Raw genomic sequence first — 23,394 nt, 5'->3', positions numbered from 1 at the left:
TCTACCCTCCGGTCGGTCCTGACACAGCTTTTTGAATCCTCGATCGCTCTCCATTCTCTCTATATGTCCCAGCCATTCCATCATTCTTACTTTAACCTCGGTGACCAAATCCTTCAATTATTAAGCTCACTGTTGCTTTTTATCCTCAAACTACCGCTTCTCCAATTAGGGCCAAAAATCTTCCACAACACACTCATTTCATATATAAGGAGCTAAAATAAAAAAATTCTCTACCTCTCTATAAATACGTATATACATGTACAGTCGAACCTCCCATAAAGGACACTCTCACTAGCGACCACCTCCATTTACGGACAGTTTTTGGATTTCCCCGTTTTACCCCTATGCACTTTCTGTATAAAAGAACATCCGTCTAACGGTCACTCTACATAGCGACCGAGGACATTGATTTTGGGGAACGGATTATATGTTTCCCCTCCAACCAACGACCACCTTATTATTAAAAGTTCGTTTGACGCGGTGATCAAAATAATTATCCCCTCTCAAGTTTTTGTTTTTTTCTGGTTTTTCTTAAAGTTTCCTACATAAGCTCATACATCTTGTACCATTTTAATCATTTTTCAATATTACTTTGGACGAACAATATTATTTTTTCCGATATGTCTTTCAAACGAAAGTGGTTAACTCTAGAAGGGTAAATAAATGTGTTGGAAGATTTTGCAAAAACCAAATCGAGCCATCGTCAACTTGCCGAAAGGTTTGTTCTATTTTTCTAATAATAGATGATAGTATGATGATAATTTTACCATAAATTATTATTGTTATGAATAAATGTGATGATTGTTATAAAAATTATTAATTAAGTCAATAATATGTAGTTTTTTGATAATTTTTTTGGATAATTAAGAAAAATTTGATGCATATCATATAGCTAAATAATTATGCAATTATGTACGTTTTTAAATCTATTAATAATAAACAATTTTTAAATAGATGTTTGGACAAAAAACTCATAGTTTTCCATTATGAAACTTGCCTAACTCCTTCTAACGATCACCTCCAAACAGCGGCCACTTTGCTTTCCCCAGTCAGTGTCCGTTGTTGAGAGGTTCGACTGTAATATAAACACAATATAGATATAAATATGATAATTTCTCATTTGAAAAACTTTGCTAGGAAATTATTTTGGAAATAACAGAGAATTGCCAGGGAAGGCAAGCTAAGTAGTGGGTACCCATGGGTGGCACTTAGATTTGAGTTTCTTGCAGATGAGGCTCTTACAAAACATTGTCCGGTCCATGGGCAGTGCCATCAATAATGAAAGAGAGATTTCAGATTCTAATGATCTAAGATGTTGATGCGCCTTAATTAAAAAAAGGGAAATAGTTGATGATTTAGTATTTTCTAGAAGTTAAAAGTGTAAAAGCATTTTAATAATTTCAGGGTTTTTCTTTCTTTTTTTTGTTACAGCCAGTATTTGTTATAAAGTTATTGAACTTGTTGCTGACCCTTTTAATAATTTACAGAATTTTACTTTCAGTAGCGCAGAGATATTTAATTGAATCCAGAGAAGCGGTGGTAATTTCATTTAATTCCTAGATTGCTTTGTTTGATTCTCGTTCTAATAGAAATGCCTTGCATTGGCAATAGGTTCTCCAGAGTCACTTTTATCATTTATTTGAAATCAATTTCATTTGTTCTATTTTCAAGTTTCAAAATCAGATGCTTTTTATTTATTTATTTATTTATTGTACTAGCAGATGTTAAATAAAATTTAGATACATTAGAAATTTGATTACGATAGAGCTCTTGTAATAATAAGTAATACTTTCAAATTATCCCGAGCGATAAGAAACTTCAGTTCCTTAATTTAGAATTGTTTGCTGCTCTGAGAAGTTAGGCAGAGAATCGGCAGTAGGATTTTGAGCCGAATTAGAAGCTGAGAAAAGGGCTAATCTAAAGAATAGCTCCCCGGAGGTGTGGCCTGTTTATTTTTAGGGGGTGGGAAGTACAGCGCACCTACCGGTGAGATTTTAAACTACTTCCCGCCAATGAACTGTTTCGGATTGTGCGAATTTCGTAACTCTTATGTTTCGCGGGCAAGCGCAGTACACTTACTGCGTAGTAACTGCTTCCTGTTTAATGTATTAATAGTTCCCGCGAGTGCCCTGTTTGTGACTTGAGGTGCCTTTTTTTTGTAACTTTATGAGTATGAGCGTTTTAAATTTGCAGTTTTTTTTTAAATTAAAGCATGATTGTAGAGTGAGTGAGGATGGAGTAATGAATGTTATAAAATTTTGTTCGATTTTCTGGAGGGAGTTCGACAAGTATACCCTCCTCAGGAAAAGGACTCCACAGAATAAGGTAAGTTTCTTTTGTGTTGTTCTGTGTAATTATTGTAATGAATCTTGTGACACAAATTAAAAAATTGAGGGTGATTAGGTAGGTTAGGAGGGGGGTATGGGGGGCGAAGCCCCCATTAAGAAAAAATCAGGGTGTGTGGGGGCGAAGCCCCCCATTTAGAAATAAATAAATCAGGGGTGTTTAAATAGAAATATCAATCCTAAATAAATAATTCGAAGTGATTCTGATTCGCTGTTACCATATAACCCGCTAGATTTAAGTGTAAATATAAAATAAAGAAATAGTTTTATATTTATATTTGAATATGGCGGGTTCTATAGTAACAGCGAATCAGAATCACTTCGAATTAGGCCACACCTCCGGGGAGCTATTCTTAAGATTTACCGAGAATAGATGTTATTTTGGTAAATATAGTTTCATTTAGAGCTCCTTTCCAACAGTGTCTAACTGATTGCATATCTTTGAACAAGCACCATGGACAATCGTAGATACAGAGAATACAAGGTAAAGTAAGGCGCTACGATAGCCGAGCGGTTAGAGGCAAAGGCTACCAAAGCTATGGGATAAATTCTATTACTGGGTTCAATTCTCGTTCTTAGTCTTCTTGAAATTTATTTAATTTATTATAATATTAAAGTAAAGTAATCGCCAATTTTTTTACTCAAATATTCAACTACCTAATTGGTAGTTGAATATTTGATAAAAACTGAACTTAATAGGTTTGTTATTTATAAATGTATAGCACTTATATTAAATGAATTAACGGTCAGTTAAGCAAACGAGTAGTTTATTGATCTGCGTTTACTAGCACTTAAGTTAATTGGCATTGACAGATATAGTGCCTCCTAGATATTATCCAAACTGAAATAACATTCTACAGGTTTCTCCTAGTGAAACTTAAAATTCTTAGCTTACAGATGTAAGTAAGTATAGTAACCGCAGTCAATAAATTATTGGGATTGTTTAACAATAATTTAGTGAAAACATTAGTCCATTTATCGAAAATCGATAAATGAAACATTCGAACGATGAAAAGTAACAACTCTCAACTTCGATCACAAGAAATAACTGCTACATGTTCTTCTGAATACAAACTAAAAATTAAAAAAATTGTTATGTTAAAATGATTTCTCTGTTTGTTAATTGGTTCGCTCAACACAACTGATAATCGAAAAATTTCGGTGTTTGAATTTTATACTTGCTTCAGAGATCATAGTAAGATCGTACAATGTACACTTTGAGACAATCAGTCAACTAGAAGTGACAAAACTAGGGAATAGTCGGTTGGGATAATAATTTCGATAATTGGTAGTAATAATAATGTTATTCAGCATGTTCAAAATGTGGGGGATGCATTTGAGTTAAATTAATGAATGTGTATAACAATAATTAGGGCACAGGGAAGGCATTAGCTGATTGGTTAGCGTATACTGGATTGCAATGCGTAGGACTTGGGCCGAATTCAGCTACTGGCCCGTAGATTTTGATCTCCTAGGAACTTCTTATTGCACACTGTCCGATGATGGACATAAATACATGATGGTGAAACTCCCAAAGAAGAGCGTTTCATTATTGTACACGAGCCGCTTACTTCATTAAGAAGATCACGTGGCCACCGCTGCTTTAATCATCTTGGAGGATTTCCTGGTAATGCAGCCAGTTCGGAAACTAGAGAGTTAGGATGTGAGGAATCTGAGGCGTCGAATTTGGTATAGCAGGATCTTGTAGCTTCAGAAACGTAGGGGACAAGGAGATTTCAGTGCTAGGTAGAGTTAGATGCAAAGTAAGGTGCATTAGCGATTCCACGGAGTGTTTTTGACTGGAAAGATGGGATTTTATAGATATTGGAAGCTTTGGCTAAGCCCATATCAAGAATTAAAATAAAAAAATAAATAAAAACATATTATTTTAATAAACTTATACTGCCACAAATTCGGTGGCCTGGATTAGAAAACAAAGTCCTGGACAGTTTCGGCCTGGATGTTGCAAACTGGGAGCAGACTTTAGGTGTGGTGGAGGTTGAACTAGACAGTTATCAACAACAGCCTCCTGGATGAGAAACAATGTCCGCTGTGAATGGCTAGGAAGAACTCCATAGCCAAGGTGAAGACAGTTTCCTAGGGGAAGGCACCTCAGAATCAAAGCCACGGTCTTCCAGGGATGAGAGTTAAGCATAGGGCCAACTCTCCCTTCTTGTTTCGATATGTTAAGAAACCTACAATACTTGAAGAGGAATTGTAAGGGCGGCCAAGGTCCATCTTGGACTGTAGAGCCAATTAAGAAGAATATACTGACATAAAAATATAACTTTCGGAAATCCATATTTGAATGCTTTGATAATTTAAATGATTGCAATAAAAAATATTAAATCAATAAAAATAATTTTTTAAAAAAAATTAGAGATCTTATTAAATGTTATTTTGATTTTACATAACTTAATTTCAGTAATCAATATAAGCCGAGCGGGATGAACTATATTGGCTAAGTTACTTGACGGAGTTGGCAGTAATTATGGCATATTTTAGGAACTAACAGAGTTGAACGCATTAAAATTCAAGAATATTTTAAGAAATTTGAAGTTAGAAAAAACTTTTAATTGGAAATTTTTCTCCTTTACTGCATTCAGAGCAAGAAATATTGTCAGTGTAAGACTGGTTGATGGTAAAAAATGCTATTTCTTATTATTATCTTATAGATTGAACAATTATTTATTAAAACGTTATTCTTTCAATGCAGTACAATTTATAATAGGATGCCTGCGTACAGTTGTGTTTCTCTTAGAGAAGGATAACCAATAACCTCAGATGTTGATGCTCCTTAAAAGTGATAATAATAATAATAATAATATAGGGAAGGGATTAGCTATGCGGTAAGCGTACTGAACTCCTACGCGGAGGTCCTGGGTTCGAATCCAGCCGCTGACCCTTAGATTTTCTCCTCCAAGGAGCTTCTTACAGCTCACTATCCGGTGATGAACAGTGTTGTCTGTAACGAGAGAACACTGTCCGTAGGTCGGCAGTGCACTAAAAAAAGCTCCGGGCGCCAATAACCTTAGATGTTGACGCGCCTTAAATCATTAAAAATACAAATTAGTAATAATAACAATAAAGTTCCATTTTATTGATTAGATTTTTCGCATAACAGATTAAATTAACCAGTGCTTTTTATATGGGTGATTAATTTCAAATAGATACAATCTGAGAAGTTCATCTGTAGACTTTGCAGGCACTTCGAACAGCCTTTTTATTTATTTTATTTATTCCAGAGACTATTTTACTGCAGATATCCTTGCAACTAGTTTCTGAATCTCACGAAATATAATATTTCTTAAAACTTCGAAGTAGTGAGGGTAGCTTTTGTAGTAGTTGGAAGAAGAAATAAACCCTTACAAAAAGATTTGGAGCTGTTAAGGGATATTTAGGTGGCCCATGAAAGGTAGTTCTGACAACTAAAAAAACATTGCTGCAGAAATGAATTCAAAACCTCGTAACTTTAAAATCAAATATACTTGATTTACTATTCTGTACCATCTCAAAAACTCTGGAGAATTGTAAAAATTCTTTTTTCTGCAACCGTGTGGGGAAGTTCTCATTACTCAATTAAAATCAGCTGTGTAATGCCCAACTTCCCACACTAGTGGGGAAAAATTCCCATTAGTGTCACTTTCCTCACTTGTGAGTGGAAAAACTTTATTGTGCTTCCTTGATATAAGAAGTTTTGTTATTAGCATAAATATTTTCTGTAAAACTTTAATAAGCTTATTTAACGTAACTAAATAATTAAAAAACGAATATTAAACAATAAAATAAAAATTGAAAGGAATATAGAAATAAAAATAATACTTTAATAAATAATTAGATATTTTTAATTATAACAGTTAAAAAGGTTATAGTGTTACCTTATAGAAATTTAAAATGGATTCTAGTGATTCCTGTTTAGAAAACACTCCTCCATCAATAAAAGAAACAGCAGAAAATGTAATAAGTAATGTGAATACGTAAGTAATGTAAATAATTATAATATAACAATAAATGTTTATAATAAATAAATTACTTTTTGTAGACTGTAAAAATGAAATTTTTAATTTTTTTAGTTAATAAATCTAATGGTTGCAGAAAAAATATAATATTTAACTCGAGTGTCAAGTATTTTCCTCACACTCGGCAATTTGCACTTGCACTCGCCTCGCTTCGCTCGCTCGTGCGTGCAAACCCTGCCTCGCGTGAGGAAAAGTACTACTTTCCACACTTGTTAAATAAATAACTATGACGTACAACTGAACGCACGTTAGGATTTAGAAATGTATCAGTATTGTATCAAAATAATCAACTTTTCTTTTTTTTTATTTATTAGTCATTTTTATGTATTAATTACTTAGTAATATTTCTGCGCTTGTAGGTTTGGCTTAAATAAAATTTCCGAATTAACTTGAACTAACCTTGTTAGAGTTACATGAATTACCAAATATTGTAAGTTCCTAAATGAGATTAGAATTAAGTTAAACCGCAATAATGTTTGCTAAGGTGGAACGCGGTAGTGGCTTGAGATCCATTCAAGAGGGAACGGCAAGGGAAGGAATGATGGCTCAATGTTGGAGGATATGTGACAGCAGCGAGAGCTATTGGATGGATATATATGTTGGACATCTGGTAGATTAGCTGCGTGCTGTAGAAGCAGAAGAAGGCTAGCCACTATCAGACTGTTAGTGTTTGGTTTGCTACCTCTAATGGATTCCTGCGGTGGCCCGATTCCTGCTCTTGGTGTAATCATTGTTGGTTTTACTCCTCTTGCTAGCTAGCTGGGCCCAAACTGCTCCTCATGTGAAGAGAAGGAACTAGAATGAAGTGGAAGAACTCTGGAGGATAAAGAGTATTATGGACAGAGAGAGAAGGAGGCAGAGTGGTTTGGCGAGGGAGTTAATTAATGGCCAGGTGAGGAGGCCGCAACTTTGTCTCCGCCGCTGCCGGTACGGACCACCCTCTTACTGAAGTGGTGAGGAGGTTATGCATGTATACGTGGCTACCTCACTGGGGGTGTGCGCCTAGTACTACTGGGATAAAACACATTCCTGCCATTTGTGTAGCCTATGCAGCACGAACCGCAACAGAATTAGAGGCCTTCCTCCACACTGGCAACAACTAACTAATAGAGCGTCAAGCTATCTCACCTTTCAAAGCTGATCCCCTAAACCAACCCACCTAACTCACCTCAGATTCTATATATAACATCCTGTTCATTTATTTCTAGTTAGCCAACTTTTATCAAATACCTCCGAAAGTCAGGTTTTCTCTTATCTGAATCTAGTAAGTTCACGAGGAAAAGTAAATAAGGCACATAATGAGGAGCTATATTGCATTACTATGGGTCTATCATAGCAATAAGTAGTTACAGCTTTATTCAAACAGAAAAATTATTCGAATCAAGATTTTAAATAGGAAACTGTGTTTGCTTCCAGTAATTATAATTATTTATTGCACTTTTTCGGAAAATTAGTTTTTACTCACCAATTTTAGATATTATCCACACGAGTATAGCGATCGTTTGAATACAGTCGAACTTCTCAATAACGGTCACTGGCGGGGGAAAGCAAAGTGGCCGCTGTTAGGAGGGTTGTCGTTAGAAGGATGTAGGCAAGTTTCTTAATGAAAAAATATGGGTTTTTTTTTTTCCAAACATCTGTTTAAAAATTGTTTAATATTAATAGATTTAAAAACGTACATAATTGCATAATTATTTAGCTATATGATATGCATCAAATTTTTCTTAATTATCCAAAACATTTATCAAAAAACTACATATTATTAATTTAATTAATAATCTTTATAACAATTTTTATAATAATCATCACATTTATTCATAACAATAATAATTTATGGTAAAATTATCATCATACTATCATCTATTATTAGAAAAATAGAACAAACCTTTCGGCAAGTTGACGATGGCTCGATTTGGTTTTTGCAAAATCTTCCAACACATTTATTTTCTCTCCTAAAGTTAACCACTTCGTTTGAGAGACATATCGGAAAAAATAATATTGTACGCCCAAAGTTATATTGAAAAATGATTAAAATGGTACAAGATCTATGAGCTTATATAGGAAACTTTAGGAAAAACCAGAAAAAAACAAAAACTTGAGAGGGGATAATTATTTTTTATCACCGCGTCAAACTTTTAATAATAAGGTGGGCGTTGGCGGGAGGTGAAACATATAATCCGTTCTCCAAAATCAATGTCCCGCGGTCGGTATGTAGAGTGCCCGTTAGAGGAGGTTCTTTTATATAGAAAGTGTATAGGGGTAAAACGGGAAAATCCAAAAACTGTCCGCAAATGGAGGTGGTCGCTAGTGAGAGTGTCCTTTATGGGAGGCTCGTACAAATGAATTTTAACTTCAGACGAAGAAGGTTAGACGCAGAAGGTTAGGTAGGTAATTGATTTATAATATTTGGATTTACTTGAGCTTTAAAGCTCAAAAAATTAAGAAACTAATTAAAATTGCTAAACTATATTTGAATTTATTTTTTTTACCCAATTATTTGGTTCTTTTGTTGTTAATTGTCATTACAATAAATTGTTTCTATCCTTTAGTTGAAAATCTTGATGTTGATTGGTGGTTTCCATTATATAGTATTATTAAGTTTTAAGGAAGTTATTTATTAGTTTTCAGCAAATGAAGTAGTTTTTTTCAGGAAAATATGGATTTCTATCACTTGGGATTAGACCGCGTCATGACGTTGGAACTCGCTTAACCAGTTAAGCGCGGAATTTAGTTTTAAAAAAAAAACCCACAGTTTGCGGAATTTAAATCAGACAATGACAGTGTATACACGTCGAACGCAGGGCAAAACTACCAAAAGTTTACAACGTCATAATAGTCATTGCAAGCACTTTTTCTGCAATCTCTGGGGCTTGAGATTACAGAGAATTCTGTGCATTTCAAAATCTTGCACCTCTTCACGTATGCATTGCTCTAGTTAACTAGGGACGCAAGAGCTTTTACAAGGAAGAGAAGTGCTTTGAATTCTGTGCAAAATGAAATCATGCTCGTACTGAGGTCTGAACCTCTATCTAAGGTAAAAACGGCATTGCACAAGGGTTGAGAGCTTCTATTTGTTTGAGTAATTCCCAATCTCTAATGCGGAGACCAAACATATACCAACCGCTTATCATTTGGCTGTCTCCCACCACCCACTCCGTATAAAATACTTGGTAGTTCTATTGGTAAGATAAAGGAAACATTCCACCAAATAATATTCTTATTGTATTTTATTAAAATTTCGAGTTTTTATAGTTAATGGCAATTTTATATTTTTCACAACGAGTATACACGTCGAACGCACCGTAACAGAGATTTGGTTTGAAGTGATACACGTCAAACGCGCTTAACTGGTTAAAGGACTGGGTTGCACTTTGTATAGCAATTCCGTACCCTGTACCATTACAATGTTGCATGTGGATGCATTATCCTCCTATTTATCACTGCCTATGGGTGTAGAAAGAGAGCAGCTACTTTAATCTTGCCTCTGACGAAGCTTATGTGTGTACTTATAAAATAAAAATACTGATTAATAAGTAAAGCTTTTATTTATCTATACTAAGAGTAGTGAAAGGTATTCGACATTTGTTTCAAAAGGCTTGAAACAACGTAAAACATTTCGGGGTTGTTTTTTTAGAGCACTTCTCTTTCTAACGCTAACTGGAAATACAAGAAAACGGCTTTCTAAGTAATGATAAACTGCTTTACTATCTGTGATTCTTGCTTAGCTATTAAAAATACTATTTACCAAACTTAATTGATTATTGCAGCGCTGTGTAAATAAATCATTTCTCTAAAATTCATCAAATTATTTCCTTTAAGATGGTATTGGTTTATTTTTCTTTGAGTTATTAATAAGTTTGTTTTGGTTTAATCACTAGAAGTAAAGATCGATTAAATACAATACCGTTGAGAAGCAACATCTGGCCGCTTTACTTTTATCATATAATTTATATTTTGAGTTAATTTTTTGGAATGATTTCTTAAAAAAGTTTCTCTTAATTTAAATGTTAATAAAATTCGGCTCAAAATGAGCCGGAAGATAGTTATTCTTTCATATTTTGTTCAATAACTATTTATTTAAACAAATTTAACATTTAACGATTGTCAAGCATGCAGATTCATCTTAACTGGAGTAAAAGAATTTTTGAAAGAAAAGGCGGGCGACTTAGGGTCAATTAGATTGCGTTTAATTCAGTATATTGTTTATATCTTTATCTTTAGTATAAATGCTCGTAACCTTCCTTCTCGTCTGTCTTTGCCATCCATTTCACAATCGTTAGCGGATGAACTGCATTCGTGGACATATCTATGGACACCGTTTTCTCTCCGGTTGCGTTTACATCCTATAAAAACCAACAGTGGGGCCAACACACGTATTCGTATTTTATTCAGAATCTTATCTTCTCAATTCTTAACCTATATTACCCAACCTGATTCTACATCCTGGTTCATTCCTCATAAGAAGTGCCCTTTTCTGCTTAAATCCTGGAAACAATCCGTTGTCTGTTTGATCCTTAAACCCCCCCAAAAAATCTTTCTTGCCTGCTTACTTCTTATAGTCCCAATAGGGTTATTTTGTTGACAAAATATTGGAAAAGCAGATATTATAGAGAAATCTCTCAACCAAGGTTTAAAATAAATATGATTCCCGATTAACAAATCAGATTTCATAGCTGTTACTCAACTATTTATCAGTGTCATCGTGTTGTTAGCGTCATCTTCATCTCACCTTGAGTCGGGACAGTCCTGTTCTCTAGCTTTCCATGTCGTTGAACAATTCATCGAAATGGTCTCTGCTACACCCAAGTTTGCAGTCACTTCTCAATAATGCTCTCCCTTAAACCTATTACCAAGTCCTTCGAGGCTTTCTCACTGACAGGTATTTCTTGTCATTGAAGAGGTGGCACTCTCTCTTTTCCACCTTTCCTTTTCTGCTGGTAGACAGTGTACTTGTACCCAACCTCTACCAGATATCACAGTTGATACTCTTAAACATTTTAAGATTTAATTTTGCTGACGGTTCAGCTAGTCTTTCTTTTCTTTAAATTCAGATTCTGCCAATTCCTTCCCGCTTATTTACTTCAACTATCTTTGACAATTGCTTACCTGGAACCATCTCTAACACACGTCACCAAGAACTGATGCAACGGTGTAGAACTCTCTCCAGACTATTAAGTAAACATTCAGATCTTCTCCCACCACAATAAACCGAGGTTTGCAATTTATGATTACTAAGAGATACATTTAAGATTACTCGAAATACATTCACTTTACAATAAAGTTTCAAAAAATGAAGGTCAGAAAGCATATACAATGTTTTAATTTCAAATTATGTCCTAAATTCAACATGTTGTGGTTTTATTTTATGTAGTTTCGATCATATTTAAGGGAGAAACCACACAGGTTTTTTGGGAAACTCCAAATAAGAGAAGGGAGCCAACAATTTGGGATAGCCACTTCAACTCACTCTCCACCAAAAGGCAAGTTATCTCCCTTTCCACTGCCCTATATTCGCGCAATCCATCCATGGGGATGTCAAATGTTCTGAGGATGACTCCCTTTACACCTACTTCTCAGCAAGATAGTGTGATTCAGCAATACCAAAATCCTGGCTAAGAGAAGGTCCTCCCACCGTCACTGTTGACCTGCTTCTAAACACAGTAGTTGTCCGAGAGCTGCGATGGGGAGACAGAGATCGAACTCCTCTCCTCCACTGTGTACTATGTTTGTGGTTACATAAATCAATAACAGGAATTCACTGAAAGATCAAGGGATCCAGCATTAGATTTTGCACTTTTGCACAAATAAACCAGTTGGAAGTGTCACGTTTGTTCAGCTTCTCGACTATCCTAACGATTTTTCACAATTTTCTATGTACAGCTCGCTTGTAAATTGATAACTTTTTTTTGCAACATGTTCCCAGGTAATTGCTTCTAAAGAATGTTCTTCGGGAATGTCGGTCTTCGAAATCTTTCCTCTATATTATTAGTGTAATTTGTGGACTCACTCCTTCATTAGTATTCGATTTGTAAGTAAAAGCCATGATTTACTAAATATCGGTTGAGCGGAATAGTATTTTACTCCAAAAAATTTAGTAGTTTTTAGCGATTTTTAATAATAAAATATTGTATTTAAAAAAAATAAATAAATAATAAAGTAAATTGAGGTGAGATAAATTCATGCGAGCTATTCATGAGAAAAAAGTGATAATGAACTTTTTTTGTAAAATAAAAATAAAAAAAAATCTTAAGGGAATTACAGGGCCTTCATTGTCTAAATGTCGTTCAATTTGCCAATTAAGAACATGATGGTGATTAAATGATGTCCGTTAACTCTGATTGGAACATCGTTATAGGTAAAAAATAGAAATTACCTTTGGCGAATTGAAAAATAAAGTAACGAATTCTTTTAAAATTTAGAAATTGCTGCTCTAGACTATCGTGCATTGTATTCTGGATTATGTTAAATATTTGAAGTTAAACATTGGTCTATTTGCAGGAAATGAATATTGCGTATTACTACAATTATTTTTGAGGTATTACTAGATTTTTTTTTTTTTGCTACCATCAGCACGTTGGCGCTATAAGTAACAGTGATAACAGAACTATGAATTACAGAGTTATACTAGTTACACAGTGGTAACACTCCAAAACATTAGGCTATTAGTCACTCTCTTCACTAGAGAGAAGATCACGAGGCCACTGTCTCTTAAGGCGTCTTGTCGGGTTATCAGGAAGAGTTCTTGAAGAAAGATTTTTAGCTAGAGGATTTATATGAGATTGCAGGTTGCAGTGGAGTTTTCTGTACCTTGTTTTAGCATCTTGTGTTAAGGTCAGTGTGTATAATCAGGTTGGAGACATAAAATGAAGCGTTTACAATAGTTCGAAGTATTTTAGATTGTAGAGATTGAATCCTTTGGAGATTGGAGCGTTTGGTTGAACCCCATAGCTCTATTCCATACGCCCACATGGGTTTTAAAACTAGATTTCTTAAAAGAAGAATCTGTTACAACGTTTTGTTGAAGATCTTAAAATCATGAAATTAAATGTCTCCCGTCCCGCACAATCGGGATTAGCTGTTTCTATTTACTGAGTGGGCTGTATCTGGAAGACTTATTTATTAATTAATTAATCCTTTATTTTTTATAATACAATAATAATAATACAAAATACAAAATTTAGGAAATTGCATGGCTATAGCCATCTGCAGGAGTTAGCCTTCATATATAAAAAAAGAAAAAACTAAATAAATAAATTAAAATTAAAAATACAAAAAATAAGGACATGAGACAGAAAAAGATGAAGTACAATGGAAAGCAAATTCTAGAGCTTTTTTAAAAGAACAAAATAAATCAAACTTCTTGAAAATAAAAAAATTAAAAATAATAATCAATAAAAGATATTTAAATTCTAGGTTCTTCATTTATTAATTAATTTTGTATCTTACAATCCATGCTCTCTTAGCAAAAGTGATTAACAATATCCAGAAAGGCAATATCCAGAAAGAACAATAGCCAGAAAGACTAGAACTTCCCATGATCAGGAGTCGGAGCTCATCTAGAGTAGGACGTATAACCAGGAAATGGTAGAGATCCTCCTGTATCCCTAAGGAGCACAGAGGGCACATGCTATCATCACCTTGCCGCTCTAACCACGGGACACTGTTCAGTCTGAGTAGCTCGGCTCGAATTTTAAAGAGCCAGCTAAGGTCTCTAAAATTTAATTGCGCTTTGGCTATATGTCCAAAAAGTGAACTGCTATCATCTATATCCTCCATTAGTGTCCTGTAAAGGAGGAAACGCTCTGTCTTTCTGGCCCTTCTCCCAGACTCCTCCCGAAAAGCACTCCGCACTGTATCCGCCAACGTAGCCAATTGGGATTGCCACACATTGATGACGTCCAAGGATAAGTCGAATGCCAACGAATGTTTCAGCACCAGGAAACATTGGTGGGAAAGGACATTCCCACAACAGATCATCTTCTAAGTCTTTACTACAACATTTCCTCGGGTGTCTTCTACTCTTTTCGTGGAAAATCTCTCTTGTTATTCTCTTGAATCTATAGTCTTTCAAGAAGCCTTTAATCTGTAGTCTTTCAACATAGCGAAGCTAGCTTATGAATTTTAATTTAATGAAAAGTACTATATCTTCATGACCTCTAAAGTCGTCCGATTCTTGGTTAGATCTAAACCGCCAAATATCTTGCCTACATACTCCTCTGAATATACGCCACATAATTCTCGCCTCGAAGATTCTCAAATACTGCTTTTAAGAGTCCAAGTCACTGCTCCCTAGAGGTCTGACTGGAAACTTAAACAGCTTCATTTTGGTCGGTCTTGATAAGAGTCAACATGCAATTACTGCTAATATGTTCTATGTGAATCTAAAATATTCATTCTCGTTACCAGTGCGTCACAAAATAGTTATTACTTAACTTTAATTACGATTTACGTCTTCATTGAAGATTACGCTTCAAGAGGAAATATAGGTGGTTTTTGCAATTTTTAAATATTTATTTATTGAAAAGATCGATAGGGATTATTGTAAACATTCAGAAAAAATTTAGGTAAAAAAGATATTATATTGTGTGTATAAATATAGCATTCTATATACACATTTCTGTGTATACGTATGTGTATTGGAACATAGAATAAAGGAGATATTTGAGATGTTTAAGTGAAAAAAGAAACGGATAGGAGATTCTTTCAGGCATTTTCTTCACTCTTCTCAATGAACACCCTTTCTTGGCGGCACCAAGGAAATTAAATCATTCCTTGAGTACATTCAGCGGTTTTCTGTCGAGATACGAAAGGTGGGATGGAAAAAGCGGGGAAGTAAGGACGTCTTATAGCAAGCGGATTGATTTACTTCTGAATTGGATAACTCTCCCACTGGGAGTGTGAATGTGCGGCTCACCACTACTAAAACTCTCTTATGCCTCATTCCAGTCGAGCCAGCCTCTGAGGAACATAAAGGTTTGGTACCAATTAAACTCTTATCATCTCTCTATTTACGCGCAAAGACACAAATACTAATACAGCGCCAATATCTGCAATAATAATTATTATTTTATTGCTTTGAAGTTTTGAACAATTACTAGAAAAGGAATTTGGTTTCATCATGACTTTACAATATATACACCAGTAAAAAAAGTATTTCAGGAAATGTTCAGATTGTTTTATTTTCTCTTACTCTGAAGGAAGAGAAGGAATGCAATCGTGCAGATTAGATTATTGATGATGAGTTTTGGCAGGGAATATCCATTTTGGGATACCTTGAATGTTTTTTAAAAATTTTGTGGGCGTGTCCTCTGTAACTCCTCCCAGAAAGTTCGCTAATTGGTTAAATTGCTAATAGAGGGCGCAACAATAAGGTTTTGGTCAAACTCAGTCTACCGGAAATACTACTTTAGTCAATAAATATTTCTGTTTTTTAGTTTTAAAGTTGGTTTTCAAAAAAGGCTCCAATAATTTTCAGTAAAATTGCACTAATTGTAAATGTGGAGATCTCCAACTTTTACTTGAATCAATTTTTCATTCGACTAATGACACTTTTTGGATAAGGTTTCTGTTAACCATTAACTGGTATCCTCAAAATCTTAACTTCAACTGGTATCGTCGGGTCAGCTTTGACCCGAAATTTTAAATGCACATTACTTTTCAAAGGTCAATGATATAATTAAAGTCGATTTAGTTTTTGATAGAAAATGTATTTAGCAAACGAAAATGATGAATGTTTTGTTAAATTTGTTTCATAAGATTAAGAAAAACAAAAAAAAAGTTAAAAATGACAAAAGTTGCATTCTTTTATTACATAATTTTTGTTACAAAACCAGAAAAACAAAAAATAATATTTACAGAAAAACTTTATTTTCTTAAAGTTAGATGTTCATTCAAAGAAAAGAAAAATCCTAAAGAAATTCCCCCCCATAATTCTGCAAGTACTGAATTATCATGATGCGAGTATAACATACTAGTTTGGTTTTGGTACAAAAAACCACCGTTTTGTTGCCAGTAAAAACAAACAATGAAGTTCCGACGGTAGTTCCTTTTATTTGGAATTATATAAGAGGGGTTTTCTTTTTTATTTTTTTCGTAATTTCCCCGAGTAAGACAAAGTTAGCTTTCCTAGTTCATGGACCAGCTTAACTGAACAGAACCAGTTATCAGTAATAATATCAAATATTATGTGATGTTTACTATATAATATTTAATATTATAGAATAATATTAAAAAATAGGATAGAAAACAAATCCAAAACATAAAAATAAAAAATTATTAAGAAAAAAGTTAACGTAAATGGTATTGTCGGGTCAAATTTGACCCAAAACCTATATTTTATTTACTTGCACTGCTCAAGAACGACTGATTTGTATGGTCGATTGTTGGTAAGGATAAAAGAGGAGAATTCAGAGAAGGGGAGATGTTTATAGTTAATTCCTACAAAATGGCCACACAAAAGAAAAACGAGCGGGTCAAATTTGACTCGACGATACCAGTTGAGGGTTAAGTACCAATTTTGTATATTTTACTGCCTTGCCACCTAGATATTTTAATGATAACTCAATTTCCAGTTGACGATAAGAAAACCAGTGGATCAGAAGAGCCTCTGTACTGGAAATATTTTTCAGAAATCTGAGATTTTCCTAAAAACGGTTCCTACAATTGTCTTTAAATTTTGGTATTCCACTTAATATATTTAAGTATATCTATACATTCATACGGAAGGGAAACTCGATTAAAGGCACTTCTAGAAGAAGCAGATTGGTATAATCTGTTTATTGCTCAGCCTTGCTATGTAATAAAAATCAAATTTGAAACTATATTTCTTGATTTGAAAAAGTTACATTTACACGAAAATTTTTTTTATTATTTTTTGATTTCCTTGATATCAGCTCCTACGCTTTCATTTAAATTTCATATAGATAATTTTTTCGGAAAATACAATTAAAAGAACTTATGAGAAAGTAGATACGCTTCAAAGTTCCATTTTCTTGTTAAGTACGATCCTGTCTTTTGGAGACTTTTAAAAAGCGGTTATATTTATTGGTAAAATCAAGTTTAACAAACTCTTTACCAAAAATATCTTGTTTATAGTTCACTTTTTCGAGAGTGGCTGCCAGGTTTATCTGTTAACTTGGTATTGGTTGGGTTAGGCCACTCTGTCTACAGTTATGTTTCTGCATAATTTACGACTTTACAGTGTATAATGTTGGTGAGATTTAATATTGGTAAAATATTTGGAAATTTAGGCACCACGCTAGCCGAGCGGTTAAGAGGCGAGACCTGCAAAGAGGTACTGGGTTCGATTCCCGGTCTTAGGCCTTGGATTTTATTTAATGTTTAATATGAGAAATTTACAGTAAAGTATGTTTGCTTGTCGCCTCCGTCCACGACACCAATTAGTAGTTGGACGTAAAGCATGCCTGAAAAAATAGCCAATTACTTTACTTTTCTTATTTTGGAAATTGAATAAAATTTTGGATTAATAACCTTGACAATAGTATCAAGAAGAGGCGAATGAGTGGTTTTTCATTCAAGCGAATTATTGTAGCTATTATAATACAAAATATTTCTACTACTATTAAATCAGAATTATGTTACCAGCTGAATGTGCAAGCAGAGCATTTTATATAATGCCTAGGTACATAAATAAAAATGTCTTACCTAGTTAAGCAGTTTATGCATATAATTTTGCACCTTTTGTAAAGTGCCCTTTGTGAAAAATGATGTTTGTACTATAATAGATCGTACATAATTACTTTAAACATTTTTTTACACTTTCAAATTACAATAATTATTATAATAAGTTCAACAATCGGAAAGAATCAAGTAAAAGTAAACCACATATTTAATAATTATCTCCTTACTCGTGTACATTGAACAACGTTACCTTAAAGATTACATACATATATTATATTTGTAACAACTAACGCGTAAATAATGTTTAAGTACAAAATACTATCTAACCTATAAATAACAAATGAAACAATCTAAATAATTTTTTGTACATTAATGTAATTTATCCACAGAGTGACTTTGTACTGAACACTTGTGAGATAACTTTGGACTTATGGAGTCGAATTGTGGCGCTCCGCAAAACCTTCCAACATTTAGCGAATTCAGTCCTTCCAATCTAAAATTCTGGGTTGTATTATCATATCATCAGTTAAATGCTAGTAAGGGCGCCCCATGCAAAACCGTCTCTGAGTATTCAGTTTCTTGGCATATTATGAGATATGTAATGATCCTCTCTAACGTGTAATTTCAACGTAGTAACTAGATTTAGGTTATTCAAATGATTATAACTAGTCATTTCCTCGACTGTAGATAGCAAGGTTCTTAGAGGGCAAAGTTTGTATCCAGCATTGAACTTATAATATTTAACCCGATGGTGAAAAAACTGGCGTCTGTTCTGAGGGACACTTCATCACCTAGGCCCCTTAGAGATTATATGCTGAAGAAGTAGTCATTTCAGGAAAGCATGAGACATTCAAGTCCGACCTGTTTAAGGCGAGTAGGATACTTTTCGTTCGAGTCGAACTTGACAATACCAGATCGAATGCCAGTATCGACTAAATCTAAGAAGAAAGAAAACTTCTCCATAGACTTTCCTGCTAAAAATGTAACTTGCCCCTTGTGCAGACTGTGACAGGAGACGAAGACGGTGGATCTTATGTTCTTTCTCATTGCGTAGAACTCGTTAGTTTTGTATTTTGAGTCCTCTGGCGTTTGGGAACTATGGGAAGATAATGCACCAAAACCGACTCTAGTAAAAAGAAGAGGTTCTCTCTATCAGAATTACGAGGTATGACACATTAGGTTTCTTTTGGTTATATGCCTTTGGAACAAAAGCCTCCATCTTTAGTCTGAATCTAAATCGACTTACCTTCTACATAGTTTGTTGGAGGCCAACCTACTGCTAAACATGTTCTGCAAAATTCAACATTAACCTATTTTTAAATTGTTTTCCAATATTTCGAAAGATTATTTCAGAGAGTGGCAGTTATAACATAAATTTTAAATAATAATAAGGGAAGGGGTTAGCTATGCGGTTAGCGTATTGGATTCCCACGCGGAGGTCACGAGTTCGAATCCAGCTGCTGACCCTTAGATTTTCTCTTCCTTGGAGCTTCTTACAGCTCACTGTCCGGTGATGGACAGTGTTATCTGTAACGAAAGAACACTGTCCGGAGGCCGGCAGCATACTGGAAATAGCTCCGGATGCCAATAACCTCAGATGTTGACACGCTTTAAATCATTAAAAATAAATAAATAAAATAATAATTATTATTATTCAGAAAGTCTGTGCGGGTCGCAATTGAGGCACGTCAACATCTGAGGTCTTTGGCGCCTGGAGGTTTTTCAATGCTGTACCAACTTCCGGACTATGCTGTTTTCACTTACAGAGAATACTGTCCATCAACATGCAGAGATCTGCATGGCTGCTAGGAAAAGTAAAACCTAAGGGCAGGCAGAACTCGAATCCGAGATCTTCCTTTATTTATTATTATTTTTTTTAATATTTTTTGTTTAATTCTACTTGCCACTTTGTTTCCTTTAAATTTAATGCTAATTGTATTATTTTTTTAGATGGGCTATTTGGACGTTGTCGTACCACCGGACATTATAGACGAAGAAAGTTCTGGTGACGTGATGGTACCTGAAGGTGGTTCAGTTACTTTAGTATGCAAAGCAAGAGGATATCCTACACCGGACATTATGTGGAAAAGGGAAGACAGATCTGAAATAGTATTCAGAGAAAATTCTGGCAAAATCCAAAAAGGTGAGTTAGTTTTCTTCCAATAAGTAAACTATTATTTTTTCCAAGCCAGTTCTGAGTCTGAGACTTGGTTTGCAACCATTCTCTGATCATTGCAATTATATGGTATTTTGCCATGCCACAAAAGGGGTACAGGTATCCTGAGAACTGGCTGAGCCAAGTGCTGCACCATCTTATTGCTTTTTTAACCAAATCGCAACCAAACGAGAATAACCTTATTATTGGTTAACAATTCTTGTCAGGATTCCTTGTAAGCAGTGTCTGCCTTGAGTAAATGTTTTGGAGTATAATGACTTGGAGAATAATTATTCCCTGTCCCATAATTATGTCAGTATATAGTGATTACCTCCGCCTGAAAAACTGTAGCCAGCTTACCTAGGCTAATGGAAATATCAAATTCGGTTTTGCTCGGTACACCCGTCTCCCAGTACTTTCATTTTTTGAACGGTCAGTGTACGACAAAGAATCACCTGGCAGTGGCGATCTGGCTTCCAAGCCCTTCTATCTAAAATAAGAACTTAGGAGAAGAAACAGGACTTAAGACAGAAGGAAAATCAAGAATTGATCTTAAAAGAAATCTGAACACCCGTGCTTACTTAGTGCTCCACGAAAGCGGAATGTCTTAATTTGATGGAAGAAAGTAGACTAAAATAATAATTAAATAATAGAAATAGCATGTCAATTAATTATTATGTGAAAAACAAAGAGACTTGAGTTAGAATATATTGTTATTAGAATTGGGAAGGTTAGCCATTTCTTTCTACTAGCTTGGCCAGACAATTCCCACAACAATATTGTTACCATTCAGTGGTCCAGTGTGTTGAGAACAGTTCGTGGTGAGAGCGTTGTGTCACTATCCTCTTCTCTTGTTGCTTCCTTTACTTTCTCTTTTCCTGTTTTGGGTCGCGCTCGTTGTTAGTAGTGGTGTGTGTATCAATGTTGAGTTTTTCTCTGTATATCTGTGTGTTAGTCTGGGTGTAAGTTTATATATATAAAACCATTTCAAACCTATACTAGAGGTTTAGATGGTGTTCTATACGCTCTGGAGGGAGGAGATTCTGCTGTAGAAGGGCCACAAGTAAACACCTGCCCTGATAAAACCTCTACATCGGACCTATAAACATGCCTGAACAACTTTTAGCACCCTTTTGTATCTGTTCACACAGGCGACAGCACTCCTACCTCGCACCTACGATCGCAACATATACTTAACACAATGAGTATTATATATACTAAAGTTTGCCAACTATAGTTGCATAGGGGAGTTTAAGCAAAGCAGAAAAGAGAGCCAACATGAGAGACTGCGAGTGGAAAGAGATATATGAGTAGCTGTAGAGTATTTCTATATATGTGACTATGATCAACCTCTGTACTTCGAATATATTCGCCGCCCATTCTGGAGTACACTAATACCATCTGCCCACACTCCAGCCTCCAAACCAGGCTTTAAGAGCAAATTAACACCCTCACCTGTCTTCCCTTTTACTCAACTCCAAAATTACTTTCCACACGCCTCCGCCTATGTGGGTAGCGCTTCCTTTGTATCCAAGCACCGCCTCTCCTTAAACATTATTTATCATCGCTTTAGGTTCAAAACTGATGTAATTTTGGTTAAAAAGCTATATACATTTTATTATAATACGTACCTTTTTAATAATTTATATTTGAATTTCAAATTACTATTATTTTATAATTAGGAGTTAAAATTAAAATTTAGTACAATGATTTTGCTTAGAAACGATTAAATATTGGAACCCCAAATTTAAAGTTTCATTTTGCTTGAGCACTTATTTGAATTAATGAAAAAATTATTTCTGAACGGCTCCACAATCTTTAAAATTCAGAATTTCCGTTTGGTCATACTTTACTGTAGATACATGGTGCATAGATACACCGAAAGATCACCATTACACATACAGGGTGAACCAGCAAGTATAGTCCATAGGCCTACTGTGTGTAGTACATCTAAGTAGGAGTTCAATGGCGTATTGGCCAATTTCATATTTTCCACTGTTCTTGAGTGACGTCACTTTAATTTTTTTTTCTAAAATCATTTCTTTTTCCCAATAAAAATGTTTTACACAGAAAGTTTTAGTCCGAAATAGATTCTGATGACACGGTTAAAAAGACAGATAAATTTTCTAAAAATTGATACCATTTCGAAGCATAAGTCATTCTCCAAACAGCCTTAATCTTCCTCCGGATGCTGGAAAAATAAAAGTAATTGAAATTTTTAAGAAAACTCATTAGTCCGTTATGTGATCATTATCCGACCTAGATGCTGGCACCTTTTATAAAAGTTTCCTTGTTTAACTCTTGAGTGCTCGTGAACACGTTTTCTTGCAAAACAAACGTAATTTCTCATACGAAGATGAAAGGAATACTGGAAAATGATGTACCGTTTGAAAGCCTATTAAACAAGAAAACTTTTATAAAAAAAAGTGCCAGCACCTAGGTCTGATAATGATCACATAAGGGCCTAATGAGTTTTCTTAAAAATTTCGATTACTTTTATTTTTCCTGCATTCGGAGGAAGATTGGGGCTGTTTGGAGAATAATTTATGCTTCAAAATGGTGTCAATTTTTAGAAAATTTATCTGTCTTTCTATCCGTGTTATCAGAATCGAATTTGTACTAAAATTGTCTGAGTAATAACATTTTTATTGGAAAAAAGTAATGATTTTTTTTTTTTAAATTAAAGTTACGTCACTCAAAAACAGTGGAAAATATGAAGTTGGCCAACAAGTCATTGAACTACACTTTAGATGTTCTACACACAGTAGGCCTATGGACAATACTTACTTGTTCACCCTGTATACATGCGTACGTACATCCAATAAATAAATATTTACATACCCACTTATGAGGAAGTTTTTTTAGCATCTTTCTGGCAGAAATTCACTCATCAGCAAAATGCGTTTAGTTTAAAGTCAACTGGAACAATTGCATCCAGGAAACTATTACACTCTCTGTTAACCAGACTGCCAAAGAAACGCTGAACTTCCAGTGTAACCAGTTCAGGAATCTTGGTCTGGAAATGGTTTAGCAAACTCATCGGACCAGAGTAACCCATAAAGTGAGAGCTGGGTTATATTGCCGCGGAAGATATAAGACTTTGAATCCTTCAACACTGGGAGTAAAGATGGAAGTGTTAGCAGGTCTACAGCATGATTTGGACTAGCCTTTCTAGTCTGAAGCGTTTTTCAGTCTGACTAAAGATAAGTTCCATAAGCTGACAAGTTTTCCTCAC

The 23,394-nt window shown here is 34.7% G+C and overlaps 1 protein-coding gene across 1 annotated transcript in view; it reads left to right on the top strand.

Moving 5' to 3' along the window:
• LOC141456502 (lachesin-like) overlaps nt 1-23,394 on the top strand; it is a 353,521-nt gene that overhangs the window by 194,633 nt on the left and 135,494 nt on the right. The window contains exon 5 of the mRNA XM_074132563.1: nt 19,955-20,147. Coding sequence (XP_073988664.1) covers nt 19,955-20,147 — 193 coding nt within the window. The remainder of the gene's footprint in view (nt 1-19,954; nt 20,148-23,394) is intronic.

The sequence above is a fragment of the Rhodnius prolixus genome, unplaced genomic scaffold (genome assembly GCF_049639745.1).
Source record: "Rhodnius prolixus isolate KJV_2025 unplaced genomic scaffold, Rpr scaffold_4, whole genome shotgun sequence".
NCBI classification, from domain to species: domain Eukaryota; kingdom Metazoa; phylum Arthropoda; class Insecta; order Hemiptera; family Reduviidae; genus Rhodnius; species Rhodnius prolixus.
This window is presented reverse-complemented; position numbering and strand designations above follow the sequence as displayed.